A 23253-nucleotide genomic window follows, 5' to 3' on the forward strand; every position below is an offset into this window, starting at 1 on the left:
TGAGACCAGCCTGGCCAACATGGTGAAACCCCATCTCTACTAAAAATACAAAAATTAGCCGGGCATGGTGACAAGCACCTGTAATCCCAGCTACTCAGGAGGCTGAGGCAAGAAAATCACTTGAACCTGGGAGATGGAGGTTGCAGTGAGCTCAGAGCGTGCCATTGTACTCCAGCCTAGGGGACAAGGGCGAGAATTCATCTCAAAAAAAAAAAAAAAAAAAATCTAGGCAGGGCGTGCTGGCTCACACCTGTAATTCCAGCATTTTTGGGAGGCCGAGGTGGGTGGTTCACCTGGGGTCAGGAGTTTGAGACTAGCCTGGCCAACATGGAGAAACCCCGTCTCTACCAAAAACACAAAATTAGCCTGGTGTGTTGGTGCATGTATGTAATCCCAGATACTTGGGAGGCTGAGGCAGGACAATCACTTGAACCTGGGAGGTGGAGGTTGCAGTGAGCTGAGATTGTGCCACTGCACTGCAGCCTGAGCAATGTGAGCAACTGTCTCAAAAAAAAAAAAAAAAAAAAAAAAAAAAGAAGCAAAATTCTGGTCAGGCACAGTGGCTCACGCCTGTAATCCCAGCGCTTTGGGAGGCTGAGACGGGTGGATCACGAGGTCAGGAGTTCAAGACCAGCCTGGCCAATATGATGAAACCCCGTCTCTACTAAAAATACAAAAATTAGTTGGGTGTGGTGGTGGGCGCCTGTAATCCCAGCTACTCGGGAGGCTGAGGCAGGAGAATTGCTTGAACCTGGGAGGCAGAGGTTGCAGTCAGCTGAGATCGAGCCACTACATTCCAGCCTGGGTGACGGAGCAAGACGGTCTTGAAAAAACAAACAAAAAAAAGAAATGAAGCTAAATTATTAGCAACTTCTGATTTATCAAATACTAGCTCATCCCAAGAAGTTGAACATGTTGAGGAATGTCCTTGAAGCTTTCACAACCTAGATTCACTTACTGTCCTCAGCCTTTCCTACAGATTTTCTTACTTGGAGGAAATAACTGCAGTTGCCCAAATATCAAAAGTTGGTCTTATCAGATGGGAGAGGTTCAGGGGAAGTCAGATTGTGTTCTCCCAGCTCTTCCTACCTGTTCAAACCCTACCGAAGCCCAAACAACAACAAATCAGAAAGTCACAGCCTTCACTCAATTACTGGGCTGAATAGATAGATGATCTCTGTGTTGCTTTATCTCATCTGTCCCCTAAGCTTACCACTACTTTCTTAACCCTACTCCTTCCTTTACTTGGATCAATCTCCATTGCTGCCCCTTCTCTTCACCAGTTCTACTTCTGAGACAAAGTTCAGAGGACAAATTATGGCAAGGCCACCCAGCACGGAGTACAAAGTAACTCGAAGTCATCCAATCCCACAAATTCCCAATCTACCTCTCCCACACAGCCAGCCTGCTTGGGATGGACTTACTGATGAAAGGTGAAAACTGCCCTGCCTCTTTAGGTCTCAATTCTTGTTGTCTTTCAAACTGCCACACCCTGAGGGACCAATAGAAATCTGCTTTTCCCAACCAGCTCCTTCAAGATGACCTTGAAGGGGGAATGGGGGGAACTAATCATTGATGTTTCATTGCCCCAAATCACTGTTGTTGATTTGACCATCACTGATTATCTCCTGCAGGGTAAGAATAAATCTTGAGCGAAGACAGTACTTCTCTTCTATTTTGCGTGTATGTGTGTGTGGGTGAATGAGAGTGACAGAGAGCGAGAGAGAGAAAAAGAGACAGGGTCTCTTTCTGTTGCCTAGGTTGGAATGAAGTGGCATGATCACAGCTCACTGCAGCCTTGAACTCCTAGGCTCAAGTGATCCTCCCAACTCAGAACCCTCAAACAGCTGTGACCACAGGTGCACACCACCATGTCCAACTAATTAAAAAAAATTTTTTTGTAGAGACACAGTCTCAGCTACATTGGCCTCTCAAAGTGCTGGGATTACAGGTGTGGGTCACTGCACCTATCCTGCACTTCTTTTATAATTTTTTTATAAATAAAAATAAAATAAAATTCACGTAGTAACATAAAAGTTACCATTTGAGCCAATTTTAAGTGTACAGTTCTGTGGCATTAGGTACACTCACACTGCTGTGCAACTATCACCGACATCCACCTCCAGAACTTTTTAATCTCGCAAAATGGAAACTCTGTACACATTAAACTCCCCATTCTCTCCAGCCCCTGGCAACCACCATTCTAACTTTATGTCTCTAAGATTTTGAGTATTCTAGGTACCTCATATAAGAAATCATACAGTATTTGTCCTTTTGTGACTGGCTCATTTTGCTTCACAAAATGTCTTTAGGGTTCATCCATGTAGGATGTTCCAGAATTTCCTTCCTTTTTAATGCCGAATAATATGCCACTATATGTATATGTCACATATTGTTTATCCATTCATTCACTGATGGACACCTGAGTTGCTTCCATTTTTAGTTATTGTGAATGCTGCTATGAATATGGGTATACAAATATCTCTTCAATACCCTGCTTTCACTTTCTTTGGAGTATGTATCCAAAGTGGAACTGCTGGATCATATGGTAATTCCATGTTTAATTCTTCAAAGAATCATCACACTGTTTACTCCTTTTCTTAAAATTTTAAGTCATATGACCAATATTAATAATTATATCTTTCTAGTAAGATTCACACCTAGGACAGCAGTGGTCAGATGCTTTATTTCTAATGTTGTAACTATTCTACAGCTAATCAAGACACACCTTTAAATAACTAGACTTAATAATGACTGATGAGGAAAGTTGCATGCTACTCATCAGTCAACAAGCATCTTGCATACCTATGACCACCCAGCATGGGGTACAAAGTAATCTGAAGTCATCCAATCCTTCGGATCGGGTTCCAGTTATAGACAGGAACACAAAGGTAAATACAGCACAGTCACTGTCCTCAAGAAATTCAGGGAGAAAAGGAGGTAGACAGAAAAGTAAATGATCACAATAGGGCTAAGTACTACCGTAGAGTACTTCTGGAAGTATACCCTTACCTAGAAATATAAGAATGCTAAGGCCGTGAAAATGTTTGCGGTTTCATAGGCTAATGTGAGTCAAATCTGTATGTTACCTATCTTTTGGATGTAAAGGCATAAGGAAGTCTGATACTTTTTAAAGGTCTCACTTGTTTAGAAAACCTCTTCCTTTTTCAGGTAGAAGAGTACCTAATTCATTTTTTCTTTTTTCAGCATCACCAGGAGATCAAAGAGAACTAAAAGGAGGAAGAACTCATTTATCTTCCTCTTACCCTGTCTCCTACACAATGAGAAAGTTTCCACTCTTACAAATGCAACGTTTAGGCTGGGTGTAGTAGCTCATGTCTGTAATCCCAGCACTCTGGGAGGCTGAGGCAGGTGCATCACTTGAGGTCAGGAGTTCAAGATCAGCCTGGCCAACATGGTGAAACCCCGTCTCTACTAAAAAATACAAAAATTAGCCGGGTGTGGTGGTGCATGCCTGTAATCCCAGCTACTCGAGACGCTGAGGCAGGACAATTGCTTGAACTCGGGAGGCGGAGGTTGCAGTGAGCCAAGATATGCCACTGCACTCCAGTCTGGATGACAGAGCGAGACTCCGTCTCAAAAAAAATAAATAATAAATAAGGCTAAGTTAAGGTGCTTATTTTATCAATGAAGAATTACCAATCTTGGAAACAACCCAATGTCCACTGACAGATGAATGAGTAAACAAAATGTAGTAAGGCATAGTGGCACAAGCCCGTATACCCAGCTACATGGGAGGCTGAGGTGGGAGGATCGCTTGAGCCCAGGAGTTTGAGGTCAGCCTAGGCAACACAGCAAGACTCTATCTCTAAACAAAACCAAACACCCCAAAAAACTTATAAACAAAAGATATTATATATAAATAACAAAATGCCATTCAGTTTTAAAAAGGAATGAAATTCTGATTCAGGCTATAATATAGATGAATCCTGAACATATGCTAATTGAAACAAGCCAGTCACAGGACAAATATTGTATGATTCTTCTTCTATGATATACCTAGAATAGTCAAATTCATAGACAGAAAGCAGAATGGTGGTTGCCAGAAACTGGGAGAAGAGGGGAGTGGACTTGGTGTTTAATGGGTATGGAGTTTTGGTTTTGTAAGACTAAAAAGTTCCAGATGATGGTGATGGTTGCATAAAAATGTGAATGTACTTAATGCCACAGAACTGTACACTTAAAAATGGCTAAAACGATAAATTTTATGATACATATCCTTTACCATAGTAAGAAACAAGCAAAAAGAATTACCAATCGAAAAACAAAAAACATAAAAATAAAAAAAAATAAAAATCACAACCTTCTGATCATGTAAAATGATAGACTGTGTATGTTTTGTGCTGCTGTGAGGAGGATCTCTTGGCTGCCTCCAACATCTTCCTTTTATTTATTTTTTGAGACGGAATCTTGCTCTGTCACCCAGGCTGGAGTGCAATGGCGTGATGTCAGCTCACTGTAACTTCCACCTCCCAGGTTCAAGCAATTCTCCTGCCTCAGCCTCCCGAGTACGTGGGATTACAGGCACGCACCACCACGCCAGGGTAATTTTTATACTTTTACTAGAGATGGGTTTTCACCATGTTGGCCAGGCTTGTCTCAAACTCCTGACCTCAGGTGATCTCCCTGTCTTAGTTGGCCTCCCAAAGTGCTGGGACTACAGGCGTGAGCCACTGCGCCTGGTCCAACATCCTCCATTTTTTTTTTTTTTTTTTTAAATTTGAGATGAGGTTTTACCCTTGTTGCCCAGGCTGGAGTGCAATGGCACAATCTTGGCTCACCCACTACAACCTCTGCCTCCAGGGTTCAAGTGATTCTCTTACCTCAGCTTCCTGAGTAGCTGGGATTACAGGCATGTGCCACCAGGCCTGGCTAATTTTTTGTATTTTTAGTAGAGATGGGATTTCTCCATGTTGGTCAGGCTGGTCTCGAACTCCCAACCTCAGGTGATCCACCTGCCTCGGCCTCCCAAAGTGCTGAGATTACAGGCATGAGCCACCACGCCCAGCCCAACACCTTCCTTTTAAACTTACTTTATTTATCAGTAATTAATAAAATTCTTGAAGTACTAAAAACAACACTGACATTTACCTGTTTTTAATTGCATCACTTACCACTTTAGAAGGCAGTTTCTGAAAAAGTTCGCTAATGAGACGTCCTGATGGATTTGTAGCTACAACTATGGCTTCAAGAAGCTGTTCCAGGATCTCCTTCAAGTAAGTTGGAGAAGACTGGTAATGTGGAGAAAAAGAGTACTTTGTAAGAAAAATAATAAAATGCTGAATATTACATAGCTTCTAAAATTGTAAAGCTAATTCATACAAGCAACTTCTTCTTTTTTTTTTTGAGATGGAGAGGCTGGAGTACGGTGGCACAATCTCAGCTCACTGCAACCTCCACCTCCTGGGTTTAAGCAATTCTCCTGCCTCAGCCTCCCAAGTAGCTGGGATTTTAGGCGTGCGCCACCAGGCCCAGCTAAGTTTTATATTTTTAGTAGAGATGGGGTTTCACCATGTTGGCCAGGCTGGTCTCAAACTCCTGACCTCGTGTCTGTCCACCTCGGCCTCTCAAAGTGCTGGCATTACAGGCATGTGCCACTGTACTTGGCCAAAAAAGCAACTCCTAACCAGTACTTATTTTAACTCCAAATTTCAAGAATACCCCATGATGTTCTGATGCTGGACACAGGCACTGTATCCCTAGAATAACCTATATGAACCTAATGAGGCTCCTTATGCTATTTTTGCAATGAAATCCCTTGTAGTAGGTCCTTTTATTGAACCTTTTTCTACAGTAAACATTGTAATGGCAAAGTTTAAGTGCTACAAATGTGAAATGAGCAACTGAGCAGGAGAAAACATGTCCCATAATAGTTGGTCATTTCTATATCTGCTGTTCACATCTATTGAAGTCTTCATATTCTTACAGGACAATGACTACTTACATAAAGTTGGGACTACATACTTTTCACCATGGGGTGCTCTACCAGGTCTAACAACTGAATTCAAATTAACTCAAAACTAAATAGCGATTAAGTAAATCAATGTACACCATTTCTGCTCTTTAGACTGACTGGTTTATACCTAGCTTAGTCACTGTTTCAACATAGGAAGTATATGCCCCAAAGAATACTTGACCAGGGAGGGTCCAAGTCTGAAGCAAGTTTCTAGAATAAGCAATGGAATGTCTCCGTCAAGGATTAAATGATGCTTCTAGTCCGAATCATTCTTTGTACATATAAAATAAAGAGTAATGGTTTTTCTTTGTTTAAATCATAAAAGTAAAGGTATTCTATCTCAATACAACAGAAGCTCTTTTTATTTAGTATAGTCTCAATTTTAAGGTTCAGCACTTTTTTCCTCACCACTCTGTTGCCCAGGTTGGAGTGAAGTGGCGTGACCATGGCTCATTGCAGCCTCAAACTCCAGGGCTCAGGCAATCCTCCCACATCAGCTTTTCAAGTAGCTGTGACCACAGATGTGTACCACCATGCTTGGCTAGTTTTTTTTTACTTTTTGTAGACATGGGCATCTCACTATGTTGCCCAGGCTGGTCTCAAACACTTGGGCTCAAGTGATCCTCCAGTCTCAGCTTCCCAAAGTGTTGGGATTGCAGGAGTGAGCCACCGCGCCAGTCCCAAGAAAATCATCCTTGATTTAAACATTAGAAACCTGAAAATGTCTTCTCCCTCCATGAGAATCATAGAGCTATAAAAAGGCTTGGGGTCTGGCATGGTGGCTCACGCCTATAATCCCAAGCACTTTGGGAAGCTGAAGTGGGAGGATCACCAGAGGTCAGCAGTTAGAGACCAGTCTGGCCAACATGGTGAAACCTCATCTATACTAAAAATACAAAAACTAGCTGGTATGGTGGCAGGCATCTGCATTCACAGCTACTTGGGAAGCTGAGGCAGAAGAATCGTTTGAACCCAAGAGATGGAGGTTGCAGTGAGCTGTGATTGTGCCATTGCACTCCAGCCTGGGCCAAAGAGCAAGACACCGTCTCAAAAAAACAAAATTTGAAAGAGGCTTGGGAGGTATAAATGGGAACATACAAGATCCTCCCAATTTCTCATCAATTATGCACTACAGAAAGAAATATGGGCAAGTCCTAAATGTAGGCATTTTAATTTTTTGACTAGAGCCCTGAAGCTCTACACTAAGGGTGGGGCCTCTGCAAGCAGTGTTCTACTGAAGAAAGCATGGGTTGCTTCTCCTGCATTTATATGAGAGAGTAAAATTCCAGGAAATTCCTAATTTTAGCCTTCTATCTAGTTCCAATCACTTAATTACTTAAATTGACAAGGTGCTGAGGAACTATATATTTATATATCATATATAAAATATAAAATTTTACACATATAAAATATATATAATATACAGGAACTATATGTATGTGTATGTGTGTATATATATACACATATATATATATACATATATTTTTTTTTTGAGACAGAGTCTCATTCTACCACCCAGGTTGGAGTATGGCGACATGATCTCAGCTCACTGCAACCTCTGCCTCCCAGGTTCAAGTGATTCTCTTGCCTCAGCCTCCCAAGTAGCTGGGACTAAAGGTGCCCACCACCATGCCCAGCTAATTTTTGTATTTTTAGTAGAAATGGGGTTTCACCATGTTTGAAACCAGGCTGGTCTCAAACTCCTGACCTCAGGTGATCTGTCTGCCTCGGCCTCCAAAAGTGCTGGGATTACAGGGGTGAGCCACAGCACCTGACTAGGAACTGTATTTTGAGACTCTAATAAGTAATTACACTTTTGAGAAATTCACCCATCACTGCTTCTCTGTGTTCCAGCAAAAGGTCTATGTAGATAAGTTACAGAAGAAAGGGGAATATTCCGCATTGTGCTTCTTACAATTTAGCTGTAGAAGAGTTCTGATTCCCTCTACTATTCTTTTTTTCTCTTTTCAAACATGTCTTTTTATTTTCTTTTTTCATTTTTTTTTTTTGAGATGGAGTCTCACTCTGTCGCCCAGTCTGGAGTACAGTGGCGCCATCTCGGCTCACTGCACCCTCCACCTCCCAGGTTCAAGCAATTATCGTGCCTCAGCCTCCTGAGCAGCTGGGATTATAGGCATTTGCCACCATGCCTAGCTAATTTTTGTATTTTTGGTAAAGATGGGGTTTTACCATGTTGGCCAGGCTGTTCTTGAACTCCTAACCTCAAGTGATCCTCCCCCCTTGGCCTCCCAAAGTGCTGGGATTACAGGTGCGAGCCACTGTGCCTGGCCATGAAGCATGTGTATTTATTTAGTAAATATTTATCAGCACCTACATGCCAGGTATAGTGTAGATATAAGGAATAAATGAACAAGAAGATACCTGCTCAGGAGCAAACATTCTGCTTGGGGGAAGAGAGAAAAACAAGTAAACTAGTCTGCTATTTCACATATAGTGACATTATAAAAACTGAAGACAACCCTGTGATGACAGGGTGGGGTAGGAGCTGAAAAGGAGGAAGGCAAAGCAAACAATTTAGATAGGGTGGTCAGGAAAGTCCTGTCTCAGTAGATACCACTTTAGATGGTGTTAGAATAATAAAAAAGAGACAGTCACGGGAAAAGCCAAAGGAAACATCTTCTACGCAGAAGAACAACTGCAAAATTCCAGCGGTAGAAACACACCTAGTATGTTCTAGGAACAGTAACCACTCTAACCTACAGAAATATTCCTCACTAAGATGATTACATTCCAACTTCTAATCACAACACTGCCTTCCCTTACATGATGTCTCAATGTAACAACACTGGACTAATCCTTGATAATATCAAGATTCTCTTTAGAACTGAGCAGGAAATATGCATTAATATAAGTACAATTCATGAAAATCACCACACACGGTACACATTGTCCAGAATATCCTAGGATCCCTTAAAAATGGAGTGGGGCTCTCTGGCTGAATGTCCTTTTATTCTCCCAGTTACCAATACAATTGCACAGGAATTCTAGTTGCCCACAACATCCCAGAGGGAATCACAAGCAGGGCCCTCTCTGCCTTCCAAGAGCCCATCCATCACAATTTCCAGCTGCACACTTACTCCTTCAGTCACTGTGCCCTGATTGTCTTGCCCATCTTCATCATCATCTTCATCATCTGCTTCTCCTTTCTGAACAAACTCATTTCTTGTTCGAAGGTACAAATCCCAGAGTTTGCAAGCAGCTTTATATTCAGGAGAATCTGGCTGTACGTTAGCAAAAAGAAAAAAAAATCACTTTAGTAATGTATTGGAGATTAGTTGCTATTTTTAAAGTGCCTGCTTCAGCAAAGACCAGTATTTTGACACAATTTTGAAAATTCTATTACAAATTTTAACATCCTCATGATTAAAACATACATGGGTCTTAATCCCACTTCCAAAAAATTACATGTATGTTTTAAAGACATTCTGAAATCAAATTATTTATGTCTTATCTCATTACAGAAAGACTTGAGGCAGAAGACAAATGATTTGCTAAATTAAAACTAATTATGCCCGGGTACGGTGGCTCACGCCTGTAATCTCAGCACTTTGGTAGGCCAAGGCAGGTGGATCATGAGGTCAAGAGATCGAGACCATCCTGGCCAATATGGTGAAACCCCGTCTCTACTAAACACACAAAAATTAGCTGGGCATGGAGGTGCGTGCCTATAGTCCCAGCTACTTGGGAGGCTGAGGCAAGAGAATCACTTGAACCAGAGAGGCAGAGGTTGCAGTGAGCCGAGATCGTGCCACTGCATTTCAGCCTGGCGACAGAGCAAGACTCTGTCTCAAAAAAAAAAAAAAAAACAAACAAACCAAAAAACCCAAAAAACTGGCCGGACGCAGTGGCTCACACCTGTAATCCCAGCACTTTGGGAGGCCGAGACGGGAGGATCACGAGGTCAAGAGATCGAGACCATCCTGGCTAACATGGTGAAACCCCGTCTCTACTAAAAACACAAAAAATTAGCCGGGTGCAGTGGCGGGCGCCTGTAGTCCCAGCTACATGGGAGGCTGAGGCAGGAGAATGGCGTGAACCTGGGAGGCGGAGCTTGCAGTGAGCCAAGACTGCGCCACTGCACTCCAGCCTGGGTGACAGAGCAAGACTCCGTCTCAAAAAAAAAAAAAAACCCAAAAAAACTAATTATTACTGATACACTAAGAAAGACAACTTAAAGGATAAGATTTGATTTAAAGGATAGACGCTATTGACTGCTGTTATTAATATTTCTAGTTTGAAATTCCTTTTTTTTTTTTTTTGAGACGGAGTCTCGCTCTGTTGCCCAGGCTGGAGTGCAGTGGCGCGATCTCGGCTCACTGCAAGCTCCGCCTCCCGGGTTCACGCCATTCTCCTGCCTCAGCCTCCCGAGTAGCTGGGACCACAGGCGCCCACAACCGCGCCCGGCTAATTTTTTGTATTTTTAGTAGAGACGGGGTTTCACCGTGGTCTCGATCTCCTGACCTTGTGATCCGCCCGCCTCGGCCTCCCAAAGTGCTGGGATTACAGGCGTGAGCCACCGCGCCCGGCCTGAAATTCCTTAATACCTTGTTTCAAAATGTCTGTTCATGAAGTATAGCGGGTATAATAAAGTCTTGACTGAAACCTTCTAGTTAAAACAACATTGGATGCAAACTTTAAAAAATAAAACTTTAAAAATGCATACATGGGATGCCAATAGGAAGTAAGGATGTTCATAAAATTAAAGGAGTAAAAGCAAGAACCCAGATGAAAACCCAGAACACTGAAGTCAAATGTTCACTTTATGGGCATTCATTTGTGATAAAACAAGCTTTGATTTCCAAGGCTTCTCTGGGCAGCAAGGAGGGAAGACAAAGGTCAAGGTCTACCAGAAGCTGGGAATCCAAAGGCCATGGCTACACTGTTAGTGGGAACTCAAATCAGTTTCTGCACTGCCAGGGAGCAAGGAGGACTGCCCATCTCAACCTCTACCTATCTAAACTCACGCCTATCTCAAACCATGGCACTGAGAGGAGAGGAGAGGCGTGAAATGAATCTCTGAGAACTCTTCATCATAAGTTAGCCTTAACAAAGACAGGGCAGTCATCCTGGACAAGCAACAAATCATTTCTGGATGAAACCAACATCAATTTAATGCTCCAGTGATCTCTAAAGTTCCAAGAAATATGAGCTCATAGTAAAAAATCATGAGGCACAAAGAATCAAAGAATCACAAGAGAAAGCTAGCAAAAATGACAGTGAAACTAAACAAATATATGTATTAGATACTGGAATTCAAATATTAGATTATCAGAATAATCTGCCATAGAATAAAAAACAGGTGTGTTAAAAATGTTTAAAAGTTGGGCATGGTGGACGGGCGTGGTGGCTCACGCCTGTAATCCCAGCACTTTGGGAGGCCGAGGCAGGCAGATCATGAGGTCAGGAGATTGAGACCATCCTGGCTAACACAGTGAAACTTGTCTCTAATGAAAATACAAAAAATATATCACAATGAAACTATAAAATACAAAAGAGAAAAAGATACTAAAGACAGCTAGAAAAGAAAAGACAGATAACCTTTAAAGGAACTACAATCATACTGACGGATGACTTCTCAATAGCAAAAAGGAATGAAGAATAAAGAAAGTCGCAATAATGAATGGTACTGACTCTACAAATCAATATTATTATTATTATTATTAATGTTTTTAAAGACAGGAGCTCACTGTTGCCCAGGCTGGAGTACAGTCGCAAGGTCATAGCACACTGCGGCCTTGAACTCTTGGGCTTAAATGATCCTTCCACCTCAGCCCCTCAAGTAGCTGGGACTACTGGTGCACGCCACCATGCTCAGCCAATTAAAACGATTTTTTTTTTTTTTTTGGTAGAGATGGGGTCTTAGTACACTGCCTAGGCTGATTTCAAACTCTTGGCTTTAAGCACTCTTCTGCCTCAACCTCCCAAAGCGCTGGGATTATAGGCATGAGCCATCATGCCTGGCTGAATAGTATTTTATGGCAGGGGTCCCCAACCCCCAGGCCACAAACAGCTACCAGTCCATGGCCTGTTTGGAACTGGGCCACGCAGCAGGAAGTGAGCAGCAGGCAAGAGAGCATTATGGCCTGAGCTCTTCCTATCACATCAGCAGTGGCATTAGATTCTCATAGGAGTGTGAACCCTATTGTGAACTGAGCATGCAAGAGATCTAGGTTGTGAGCTCCTTATAAGAATCTAATGCCTGATGATATGAGAAGGAAGAGTTTCATCCTGACCTTGCCCCCCACCCCTCATATCCACTGCTGTCCATGGAAAAATTGTCTTCCACAAAACTGGTCCCTGGTTCCAAAAACCTTGGGGACCACTTTCTACGAGATTCAAAAATTGCCACAAAAGAACTAAAGTACACAGCACCAGCATTATAAATAAGGAAAAGAGTGACCAGAGTTGAATTATTCTAAAGTCTTTGTATTGTTTGGAGGATTAAGATCCTGATTAGCTTCTGGCTTTGATAAGTTAATTATGCATACTAAAACTTCTTAGATAAGAACTAAAAGATTATCCATAGGTGTTACAATTTCCAAATTTTAGAGGTAATAAGAGGAAAAAAGTTTTGAAAAAAATGAAATCAAAAGAAGGCATAGAGGAAAAAAATAACAAAATGCATTGAAGTGCAAAATACAGAAACTGAGCAAGGTGGTGTGCACCTGCAGTCCTAGCTACCTGGTAGACGGCAGTGGGAAGACTGTTTGAGTCCAGGAGTTTGAGTCTGGCCTGGGCAACTTAGTGAGACCTCATCTTTAAAAACACTTAAGGCCAGGCATGGTGGCTCACGCCTGTAATCCTAGAACTTTTGGGAGGTCAAGGCAGGCAGATCACCTGAGGTCAGGAGTTCAGGACCAGCCTGGCCAACATGGTAAAACCCCATAAAAATACAAAAATTAGCTGGGCATGATGGTGGGTGCCTGTAATCCCAGCTACTCGGGAGGCTGAGACAGAAGAATCGCTTGAATCCGGGAGATGGTGGTTGCAGTGAGCCAAGATCGCACCACTGCACTCCAGCCTGGGCAGCTGAGTGAGACTCTGTCTCAAAAATAAATAAATAAATAAATAAATAAATAAAAAGATTAAAAAATAAATAAAAAAAGATGAAATGAATAGAGTAGAAATTTAGACGGTAGAAACGTATCTAAACATAATGGTAATTACTAAAACTATGAAGAGTTGAAATGCTCTAGTTAAAAGATAAAGATTATACACTGGAGTAATAGGAGTTCATATATATGTTGTTTACAAGACATACCTCAGCATTAAAAGAATATGAACATGTTAAAAGTATAAGAATGAAAAAAACAAACTAGGTAAACACCAAAATAAAGCTAGTATAACTACATTAATGTCAAACAAAACAGACTTCAAATAAAATACATTACTAGTAATAAAAAGGGCTATCACATAATGACAAAAAGTTCAATTTACTAGGATAATATAATGATTTTAAACTGGTATGTTCCTATTTGCATGATTTCAAAATATATAAGGCAAATAGTAACAGAATTATAAGGAGAAATAGACAAATTGATAATCAGAGTGTAAGATTTTAAAACACTGAATTCAGTAAGTGGAAAGTTCATGCAGACAAATCAGTGAGGATATAAAAGATTTTAAAAGGACTGGGCACAGCAGCTCACACCTGTAATCCCAACACTTTGGGAGGCCAGAGTGGGTGGATCACCTGAGGTCAGGAGTTCGTGACCAGCCTTGACAACATGGTGAAACTCCATCTCTACTAAAAATACAAAAATTAGCTGGACGTGGCGGCACATGCCTGTAATCCCAGCTACTTGGGAGGCTGAGGAAGGAGAATCACTTGAACCAGGGAGTCGGAGGTTGCAGTGAGCCGAGATCAGGCCACTGCAACTCCAGCCTGGCAACAGAGCAAGACTCCATCTCAAAACAAAACAAAACAAAACAAAATAAAATAAAATAAAAACCCAAAACCAAAACATTTATAGTTTCAAGAATAAACTTAACAACATATTTGCAGAATCTTTATGAAGAAACATTTAAAGCTTTACTAAAATACTTTTAAAAAGATGTAAATAAATGAAGACATACCAAATTCACAGACTGGAACAGTCAACATTATGTAAATTTTCACTAATATTCATCTACAGTCAATGCAATCACAATAAAAATTCAAAAAAAATTTTTTGTGTGCTTGTTGACTTAACACACTAATGTAAAACGCGTACGAAATGGCAAAGGGTAAAGTGTAGTTAACCTGCTTTCTAACCAGAAAAAGAAGTATAAAGCAAGCTGGGCATGGTGGTTTATGCCTGTAATCCCAGCACTTGGGTGGCTGACGAGGGTAGATAGCTTGAGCCCAGGAGTTCAAGACTAGCCTGGGCAACGTGGCGAAATCCCGTCTCTATCAAAAATACAAAAAATCAGCCATGTGTGATGGTGAGCACCTGTAGTCCCAGCTAATCAGGAGGCTAAGGCAGGAAGATTGCTTGAACCCAGGAGACGAGGGCTGTAGTGAGCCAAGATCACGCCACTGCACTCCAGCCTAGGCAACAAGAGAGATCGTGTCTCAAAAAAAAAAAAAAAAAAATTATAAAGCCAAAGTAATTAAGATAGAAATAGAATGGCCTATTAGAATAAAAGGACAGAAATAGATCCATGAATACATGAAAATGATGACAGCAGTGACTGCGAACAAACGCAGAGAGAATAGTGTTAGTTATACCCGTGGGAAAAAAATTGATTCCTACCTTATAAAAGACTAAAATCAATCCCAGCTACATTTATTCCTACCTTATAAAAGACAAAAATCAATCCCAGCTGCATTAAAGGCTTATGTGAAAGACAAAACTATAAAACTTTAAGAAAAGCATGTAATAGAAGAATATCTTGGGCAAGAGAAATCTCTGAAACAAGATACAAATAAACTCATTGAAAGATTGATAAATTTGATTATACTAAAATAAAACATTTCTGTTCATCAAAAAATACCATGAAAGGTAAAAAGATATGCACACAGTGGGAGAAGATATTTAAAACACACAAAATCAAAGAAAAAAATATATATATAAAAACTAAAACACATAATCAAAAAAGGTTTAGTAACTACAATAATTAAAAAATTTTGTCTGGGCGCGGTGGCTCACACCTGTAATCCCAGCTTTGGGAGGCTGAGGCAGGCGGATCACGAGGTCAGGAGATGGAGACCATCCTGGCTAACACGGTGAAACCCCGTCTCTACTAAAAATACAAAAAATTAGCCAGGCGTGGTGGCGGGCGCCTGTAGTCCCAGTTACTCTGGAGGCTGAGGCAGGAGAATGGCGTGAACCTGGGAGTCGGAGCTTGCAGTGAGCCGAGATCGTGCCACTGCACTCCAGCCCGGGAAACAGAGCGAGACTCCGTCTCAAGAAAAAAAAAAAAAATTTCTATGGCCAGGCATGGTGGCTCATGCCTGTTGTCCCAGCACTTTGGGAGGTGTGTGGATCACTTGAGGTCAGGAGTTCAAGACTAGCCTGGCCAACATGGTGAAACCCCATCTCTACTAAAAATACAAAAATTAGCCGGGTGTGGTGGTGGGCACACGTAATCCCAGTTACTTGGGGGGCTGAGGCAGGAGAATCACTTGAACCTGGGAAGAAGAGGCTGCAGTGAGCTGAGATCGTACCACTGCACTCCAACCTGGGCAACAGACTTTGTCTCAAAAAAAAAAAAAAAAAAAATTTCTAAAGCCAGGAGTGGTGGCTCATGTCTGTAGTCCCAGCTACTCACAAGGCTGAGGCAGGAGGATCACTCGAGGCCGGGAGTTTGAGACCAGCCTGGGTAACATAGTGAGACTGTCTCTAAAAAAAAAAAAGAAAAAAAAAGTTCCAGAAATATGAAAATGACCAACAACCAAGAGAAAAATGGGCAAAAGATTTCAGCAGACAGAGGAAAAATAAGAATAGTTCATAATCACATGAACGTGGGTTGGGCACAGTGGCTCACGTCCACAATCCCAGCACTTTGGGAGGCCAAGGCAGGCAGATTACTTGAGCCCAGGAGTTCAAAACCAGCCTGGGCAACATGGTGAAACCCTGGTCTCTACAAAACATGCACAAATTAGCTGGGCATGGTGGTACATGACTGAAGCGCCAGCTACTCAGAATGCTGAGGTGGGAGAATTGCTTGAACCTGGGAGGTGGAGGTTGCCGTGGCCAAGATCTCACCACTGCACTCCAGCCCGGGTAACAGAGCAAGACTCTGTCTCAAAAAATAATAAATTAAAATATGTAAATAAATAAGAAACAAAACTCATATGAATGTTCAGTCTCTTTACGAATAAGACAAATACAAACTCAAGCCACATAAAGAAACTACTACTCACCTGCCAGATTTATAAAGAAGCCAATTATCAAATTGGTATCTTCCAAATTTCATAATTTCTTACCTTATAATAGGCCTTTGCATTGTTAAAAAGAAGCTGGAAGTCAGCAGTCAGCAAATTAACATCATCATACTCTTCCATTTTTAGTTTCTGTTGGATTTTCATCAAGTCAATGGGCTGAGAAACCACTTCATAATAGTCTGGTTGATTTCTGTTATAATTTAAATTTTTTTAAAGGAGATATTAATCTGAAGCTTACAAAAAGTTGTATTTCAAAACTATTTATGGTAATGTTCAATATCCCAAGTGACAGGCATATTAGAATCTTTCACAGACTTTGGAGCTTACTAAAAAAAAAAAAAAAAAAAAATCCACAATCAAACTCACATTAGAACTAAAAGGGAGTAACAAAAGCAAGATGCCCATGCATTCCCTTTTCAAAACATGTTAATGATATAAAAACCTAAATTAACACCTGTGATGATCTTTTCTATGCTAAATATTTAATGTTTAGGGCGCCAACGCTAAACCTGTGTCAATGGCATCTTTTATAAATGAAAATGATTTACCTTTCATAGTGCTCAAAAGTGTGAAAACAGATATATGTCTCAACTCTTTATAAACTTACAAAATGGACTCTTTCTTCAGTAAGTGAGCACATAAATTTTTTCTGCCAAGTACTATCAAATGCCTGTTATAAATGCTGCTTTAATACCAATTACTAAAATTACAAAGGACGAAGATGAGCCCTTGGCTTAAGTAGCTTAACAAAGATGAGCGGACATCAGATACATCTAAACACAACCAAACTCTTAGAAAAAAAAAAAAAGCATGGGACTAAGAAATACAAAATTTGGCTTTGTGGTTATACCTTGAAGGAGAGGGGTAGTGAGGAACACAAAAGAAACTTTGGAGGTAATTACAATGACAAAATTTCTTAAAATAATTAATTTATTTAATTCCTTAAATAATTTTAATGACAATTTCTTAAGTTCCCAAAATAACATCTTGGGTTTAGGGTTCATGGATGTTTAGTATTTTTTCTGGCTTTCTTCAAATGAAGTTCCATGAAACAAGTAAACCTTCTGAAAAACGATGTGACTATTTTCTCAATTCTGCACAGGGGTAGGTATTCAGCCCCATTCTACATGTGTAAGAGATAAGTTATTACAAATAACATCATGGCGATTAAGACTTAAATCTCTCTTGAAATCTTAGCTGACAAGTTATAGCCATTCTTTTATTATGCATATTTAAATTATTTTTAAATTTGTATTCTGACATAAAAGTTTCAAAAACAGTACTTTTTTCCAAACCATTTGAATAAGTTCTGACATGATGCCCCATCACGCCTGATAATTTAGTGTTTGTTTCTCACAAACAAGGACCACAGCTCAACCATTGAAATCAGGATGTGAATGTTAATACAGTACAGTTGACCACTGAACTGTGCAGGTCCACTTACACGAAACTTTTTTCAACCAAAAAAATCAGAATATTGAGATATCAGAGAAAAAGCAGAAAGAATACTGATGTTGTCAGTGGTATCAAGGAACCTTCTCACAGCAAACATTAGGGCTTTGATAACTTCATATCCAAGATGGTCCTCTCCATTTGGGCCTACTGGACCCACAGTCCAGTGCTCTTTGCTGAGGCAGGACCCCAGCAGTGTCTCAAGCTAAGGGGATTGAGGCAGGACCCCAGCAGTGTCTCAAGCTAAAGGGATTATCTGTAGACAATTGAGAATTCAATGAGGACATGTGCCTAGAAAGGACACTATCCCCCAGAATCACTGCTACAAGGTTCCTCACCAACATTTTTAGAATTACCACAAAGACAAAAGAAAAATCAGGATACCAACCTCTCACTCTATGTCATATGGTCAAAACAGGGTCCCCCCATTTCAAAATGAAATAGTTCTAATTTCTAACAGTACTAATTTTTTCCACTGAAATCAAACATACAGAAAACCATCAAAGGTAAGAATCATCCTTATAATCCAGAATAAATAGCACTATTTGCATTTTTATAGACATTCTTCCAGACTTATCTATAGGCACATGTACGCACAAACCAAATTTAACATAAACAGGATTATATTGTATGTTCTTTCAAAACAACTTTTCTCTTTAAACAATAGGTGAAGGCAGTCTGGCGTACAGCTGCAAAATAGCCAAAACGCAAAGTTTTAATCAGCATAATGAGAAACACTAGCCCTGGTGCGCAGAGAGCCTGTGGGCTACTCCATACCCCATTCTCCCTTCTTCCCAGGATGACAGCATTCTAAGCTGCTGCATGGCTACTAATAAGACCATATTCTCAGCCAGCATGGTGTTGCACACCTGTCGTCCCAGCTACTTGGGTGGCTGAGGGAGGACTGCGTGAGCCCTGCAGGTCAAGGCTGTAGTGTGGAAAGATGGTGCTTGTGAGTAGCCTGCATTCCAGCCTATGTGACATGGCAAAACCTTGTCTCTAAGGAAAACAAAACAAAACAAAACAAAATCTTAAAGACCATATTTATTCTCCAGCCTCACTGCAGCTAGGTTCTAGCCAATATGAGAGCTGAAGTGTGTCACATCCAAGTCATGTCCTTAACATTCATTCTTTTTCCATACTGGCTGGAAGGTAGTTGTGGTAGTGAGTCATCTCAGACCGTGCAGGCAAGGGTGATACCACAAAGATCGCAGAATAGAGTTGGCTAATACTTGTACCTCGACAACTTCACAGAACAGAACTTTTACACAAGAGAAAGAAATTTCTCTTTTGTTTCAGCCATTGTTGATTTGGATGTCCTAGTACAAAGCAGACTAATAAAGTAACTAAAACAAAGTATCAAAAAGGTATTCACAAATTGTGTAGCTCTGAGCAATACTAATTCTCATAAATACTTGAGAAAAAATATACATTCCACAGAGGTGCATCAGAGAAAGCCACCATTACCTTTGAGGTTGTAACATGACAGTGGTCCAACACCCAAGGTGTGTATCCTCTGTCCCTCACCACTAGCCTGCCGGTGAAAAGGAGGCAGCAGAGGGATGGTATCTTCTATAAAAGGTGTTTTGTATACTTCAGTATGATGCTGCTACTCTATACCACATAATGGTTAAGAGCACAGGCTTTGGAGTCAGAACGACTTTAGTCTGAACAACAGTTATCTTTTAGTAGTTACAAGAACTTGTGCAAGTTCTCACCTATAAACTGGGATAACTCAGAATTTTAAATAAGATATGGTCGGGAAAATGCTTGGTATTGTGTCTAGAATGTGGCAAACAATAAATACATGCTTTTACTACTTTATGCTAATTAAATAACTTTCAGAAGACTATTACTGATAAACCAACTCAAATATGGAGACAGTTACCTCATTTTAAAAACAATGCTTCCTTTTCGGCCATGGCTAATTTGCTAATTCACAGGGCTCTCCTAATTCAGAATGATGACACTGCACTCTCAGTGGCTCACTCGTTGAGGTGAGAAATTTGTCTCCAGTTCAACTTACAGCTCGGTAGCTACCCACTGTAGCATCAACAGTCATGAATGAATCTAAATCTTTAGTTAACTTACAGCTTTCTACAGCTGCTGTAACAAATTACCACAAACTTGAAGGCTTAAAACAAAACACATTTACTATATTAGTTCTAGAGGTCAGAAGTCCAAAATGGGTCTCACTGGGCTAAAATCAAGGTATTGGCAGGGCTGCATGCCCTCTGGATGTCTAGTACAGAGCATCTAGTGAAAAAGACTTCCTCGCCTTTTTCAGCTTCTAGATCTCACCTGCATTCCTTGGCTTGTAGTCTCTTTCCTCCATCTTCAGAGCCAGCAGTATAGCATCTTCAAATCTCTGACTGAACTTGTCTCCCTCTTCCCCATTTAAGGACCCTTGTGATTACACTGGACCCACATGGATAATCCAGGATAACCGCTCCAATTCAAGATCAGCTGATTAGCAAACTTAATTCCCCTCCGCCATGTAACACAATATATTCACAGGTTTCAGGGATTAGAATGTGGAAATATTTGGGGACCACTTTTCTAACACTCTCATATATGTTTTCAGAACAAATAACTTCAATTCCCAGATGGTTTTTTTTTTTGTTTTTTTTTTTTTTTGAGTCAGAGTTTCACTCTTGTTGTCCAGGCTGGAGTGCAATGGTGTGATCTTGGCTCACAGCAACCTCTGCCTCCTGGGTTCAAGTGACTCTCCTGCCTCAGCCTCCCGAGTAGCTGAGATTATAGGCGCACGCCACCATAACCGGTTAATTTTGTATTTTTAGTAGAGATGTGGTTTCTCCATGTTGGTCAGGCTGGTCTCGAACTCCTGAACTCAGGTGATCCACCTGCCTCGGCCTCCCAAAGTGTTGGGATTACAGGCGTGAGCCACCACGTCTGGCCAATAGCCAGAGTTTTGAAGAGAATAGTGATTATATTTTGACAGCAAGAGAGGAAAGATGTTCTAGTTAGCGGAACATACCTTCCATAGGAAGGTGTGTGCAAGATGACTCTCTGTGTAATTTTAAAAACTGATCCCTTTTAAACATCACTGCGACAACTTCAATAATGTCTTAAGAGCTAAAAAATTTTTTTTATGAATTTTTAATTTTTTTGAGACGGAGTTTCGCTCTTGTTGTCCAGGCTGGAGTGCAATGGTGCGATCTCAGCTCACTGTAACCTCCACCTCCCGGGTTCAAGCAATTCTCCCACCTCAACCTCCCAAGTACCTGGGATTACAGGCACCTACCACCACGCCTGGCTAATTTTTGCATTTTTAGTAGAGACGGGGTTTCACCATGTTGGCCAGGCTGGTCTTGAACTCCTGACCTCAAGCGATCCACTCACCTCGGCCTCCCAAAGTGATGAGATTACAGGCATGAGCCACCGCGCCCAGCCATAAGAACTATTAATTTTTATACAGACTGTGTGAACCAGGTATTAAAAAAAAATGAAACAAAAAAATTAAATAATTTAAAAAATATGCTTCACTCTCAGCCAGGCACGGCGGCTCAAGCCTGTAATCCCAGCACTTTGGGAGGCTGAGGCAGGTGGATCACCTGAGGTCAGGAGTTTGAGACCAGCCTGGCCAATACGGCAAAACCCTGTCTCTAATAAAAGTACAAAAAAAATTAGCCAGGCATAGTGGTGTATGCCTGTAATCCCAGCTACTCAGGAAGGCAGGAGAATCGCTTGAACCTAGGAGGTGGAAGTTGCAGTGAGCCAAGACTGTGCCACTGCACTCCAGCCTGGGCAACAGAGCAAGACTCCATCTCAAAAAAAAAAAAAAAAGAAAAGAAAAGCTTCTCTCTCATGGAATTAGAGAAAAGAAGAGCAAACTAAGCCCAAAGCTAGCAGTAGATAATAAATAGAAAGGTGGGCCAGTGCAGTGGCTCATGTCTGTAATCCCAGTACTTTGGGAGGCTGAGGTGGACGGATCACTTGAGGTCAAGAGCTTAAGACCAGCCTGGGCAACAAAGTGAAACCCAATCTCTACTAAAAATACAAAAATTAGCCAGGCATGGTGGCACATGCCTATAATCCCAGTTGCCTGGGAGGCTGAAGCATAAAAATCGCTTGAACCTAGAAGGCAGAGGCTGCAATGAGCCATGATCATGCCACTGCACTACAGCCTGGGCAACAGAGCAAGACATTGTCTCCAAAAAAAAAAAAAGAAAAAGATAGAATGCAGATAAATGAAATTAGAGAACAGAAAAACAATTTTAAAAATTAAACAAAGAGTTTTTTTTTTTTTTTTAAAAGATCAACAAAATTGGTAAATCCTTAGCTAGATTAACTAAGAAAGAAAGAGCTGGGCACAGTGGCTCACGCCTGTAATCCCAGCACTTTGGGAGGCCAAGGTGGGCGGATCACCTAAGGTCAGGAGTTCAAGACCAGCCTGACCAACATAGAGAAATCCCATCTCTACTACAAATACAAAATTAGCTGGGCGTGGTGGCGCATGCCTGTAATCCCAGCTACTCGGGAGGCTGGGGCAGGAGAACTGCTTGAACCCAGGAGGCGGAGGTTGTGGTGAGCCATGATCGAGATCGCACCACTGCACTCCAGCCTGGGCAACAAGAGCGAAACTCTGTCTCAAAAAAAAAAAAAAAAAAAAAAAAAGAGAGGCTGGGTGTGGTGGCTCACACTTGTGATCCTAGCACTTTGGGAGGCCAAGGTAGGAGGATCACTTGAGCCCAGGAGTTTGAGACCAGCCTCGGCAACACAGGGAAACCATGTCTCCACACACACAAAAAAATATGTATATATATCTATCTATCTATATATATGTATCTCCTTACCTAACATTACATATGTATTTAACATATGTTGCATTATGTAAGAATCCAGCATGTTTTTACATATATGAATAAAAAATACACATTATACGTAGCATATATATTTTATATGTTTACTATGTAAATACACACATATATAAAATACATATATTTGCCAGGTATAGTAGCACGCAGGTGATAGGACTGCTTGAGTCCAGGAGGTTGAGTCTGCACTGAACTGTGATTGCCACTGCACTCCAGCCTGGGTGTCAAAGCAAGATCCTGTCTCAAAAAAAGACAGAAAGAAGGAGGGAGGGAGAGAAGAAGGAAGGGAGAAAAGAGATGCAAATAACTAAAATCATAAAGAGGAGACATTACAACCAATGCCACAAAAATAAAAAGGATTATGAGAGAGTTCTAGGAAAACATGTATGCCAACAAATTAGATAAACTAGAAGAAATGGATAATTTCCTAGAAACACACAACCTACCAAAGAAATACAAAGCCTGAGTAAACCTATAACTAGTAAGGACACTAAATCAGTAATAAAAAATCTCCCACAAAGAAAAAGCCCTAGACTGATAGCTTCACTGATGAATTCTAACCAGACATTTCAAGAACTAACACCAAGCCTTATGAA

The 23253-nt window shown here is 41.0% G+C and overlaps 2 protein-coding genes across 50 annotated transcripts in view; one reads left to right on the plus strand and one right to left on the minus strand.

The window, feature by feature from the left end:
* The window catches only part of SPCS1 (signal peptidase complex subunit 1), a 181588-nt gene that overhangs the window by 126696 nt on the left and 31639 nt on the right, over positions 1–23253 (plus strand). The window lies entirely within an intron of this gene.
* PBRM1 (polybromo 1) overlaps positions 1–23253 on the minus strand; it is a 150226-nt gene that overhangs the window by 116602 nt on the left and 10371 nt on the right. For all 47 annotated transcript variants that reach the window (XM_050778460.1, XM_050778453.1, XM_050778436.1 and 44 more), the window contains 3 exons: positions 16410–16557; positions 9076–9219; positions 5136–5252 (listed from right to left, as the gene is read on the minus strand). In XM_050778460.1, coding sequence (XP_050634417.1) covers positions 5136–5252; positions 9076–9219; positions 16410–16557 — 409 coding nt within the window. The remainder of the gene's footprint in view (positions 1–5135; positions 5253–9075; positions 9220–16409; positions 16558–23253) is intronic.

The sequence above is a fragment of the Macaca thibetana genome, chromosome 2, assembly GCF_024542745.1.
Source record: "Macaca thibetana thibetana isolate TM-01 chromosome 2, ASM2454274v1, whole genome shotgun sequence".
NCBI classification, from domain to species: domain Eukaryota; kingdom Metazoa; phylum Chordata; class Mammalia; order Primates; family Cercopithecidae; genus Macaca; species Macaca thibetana.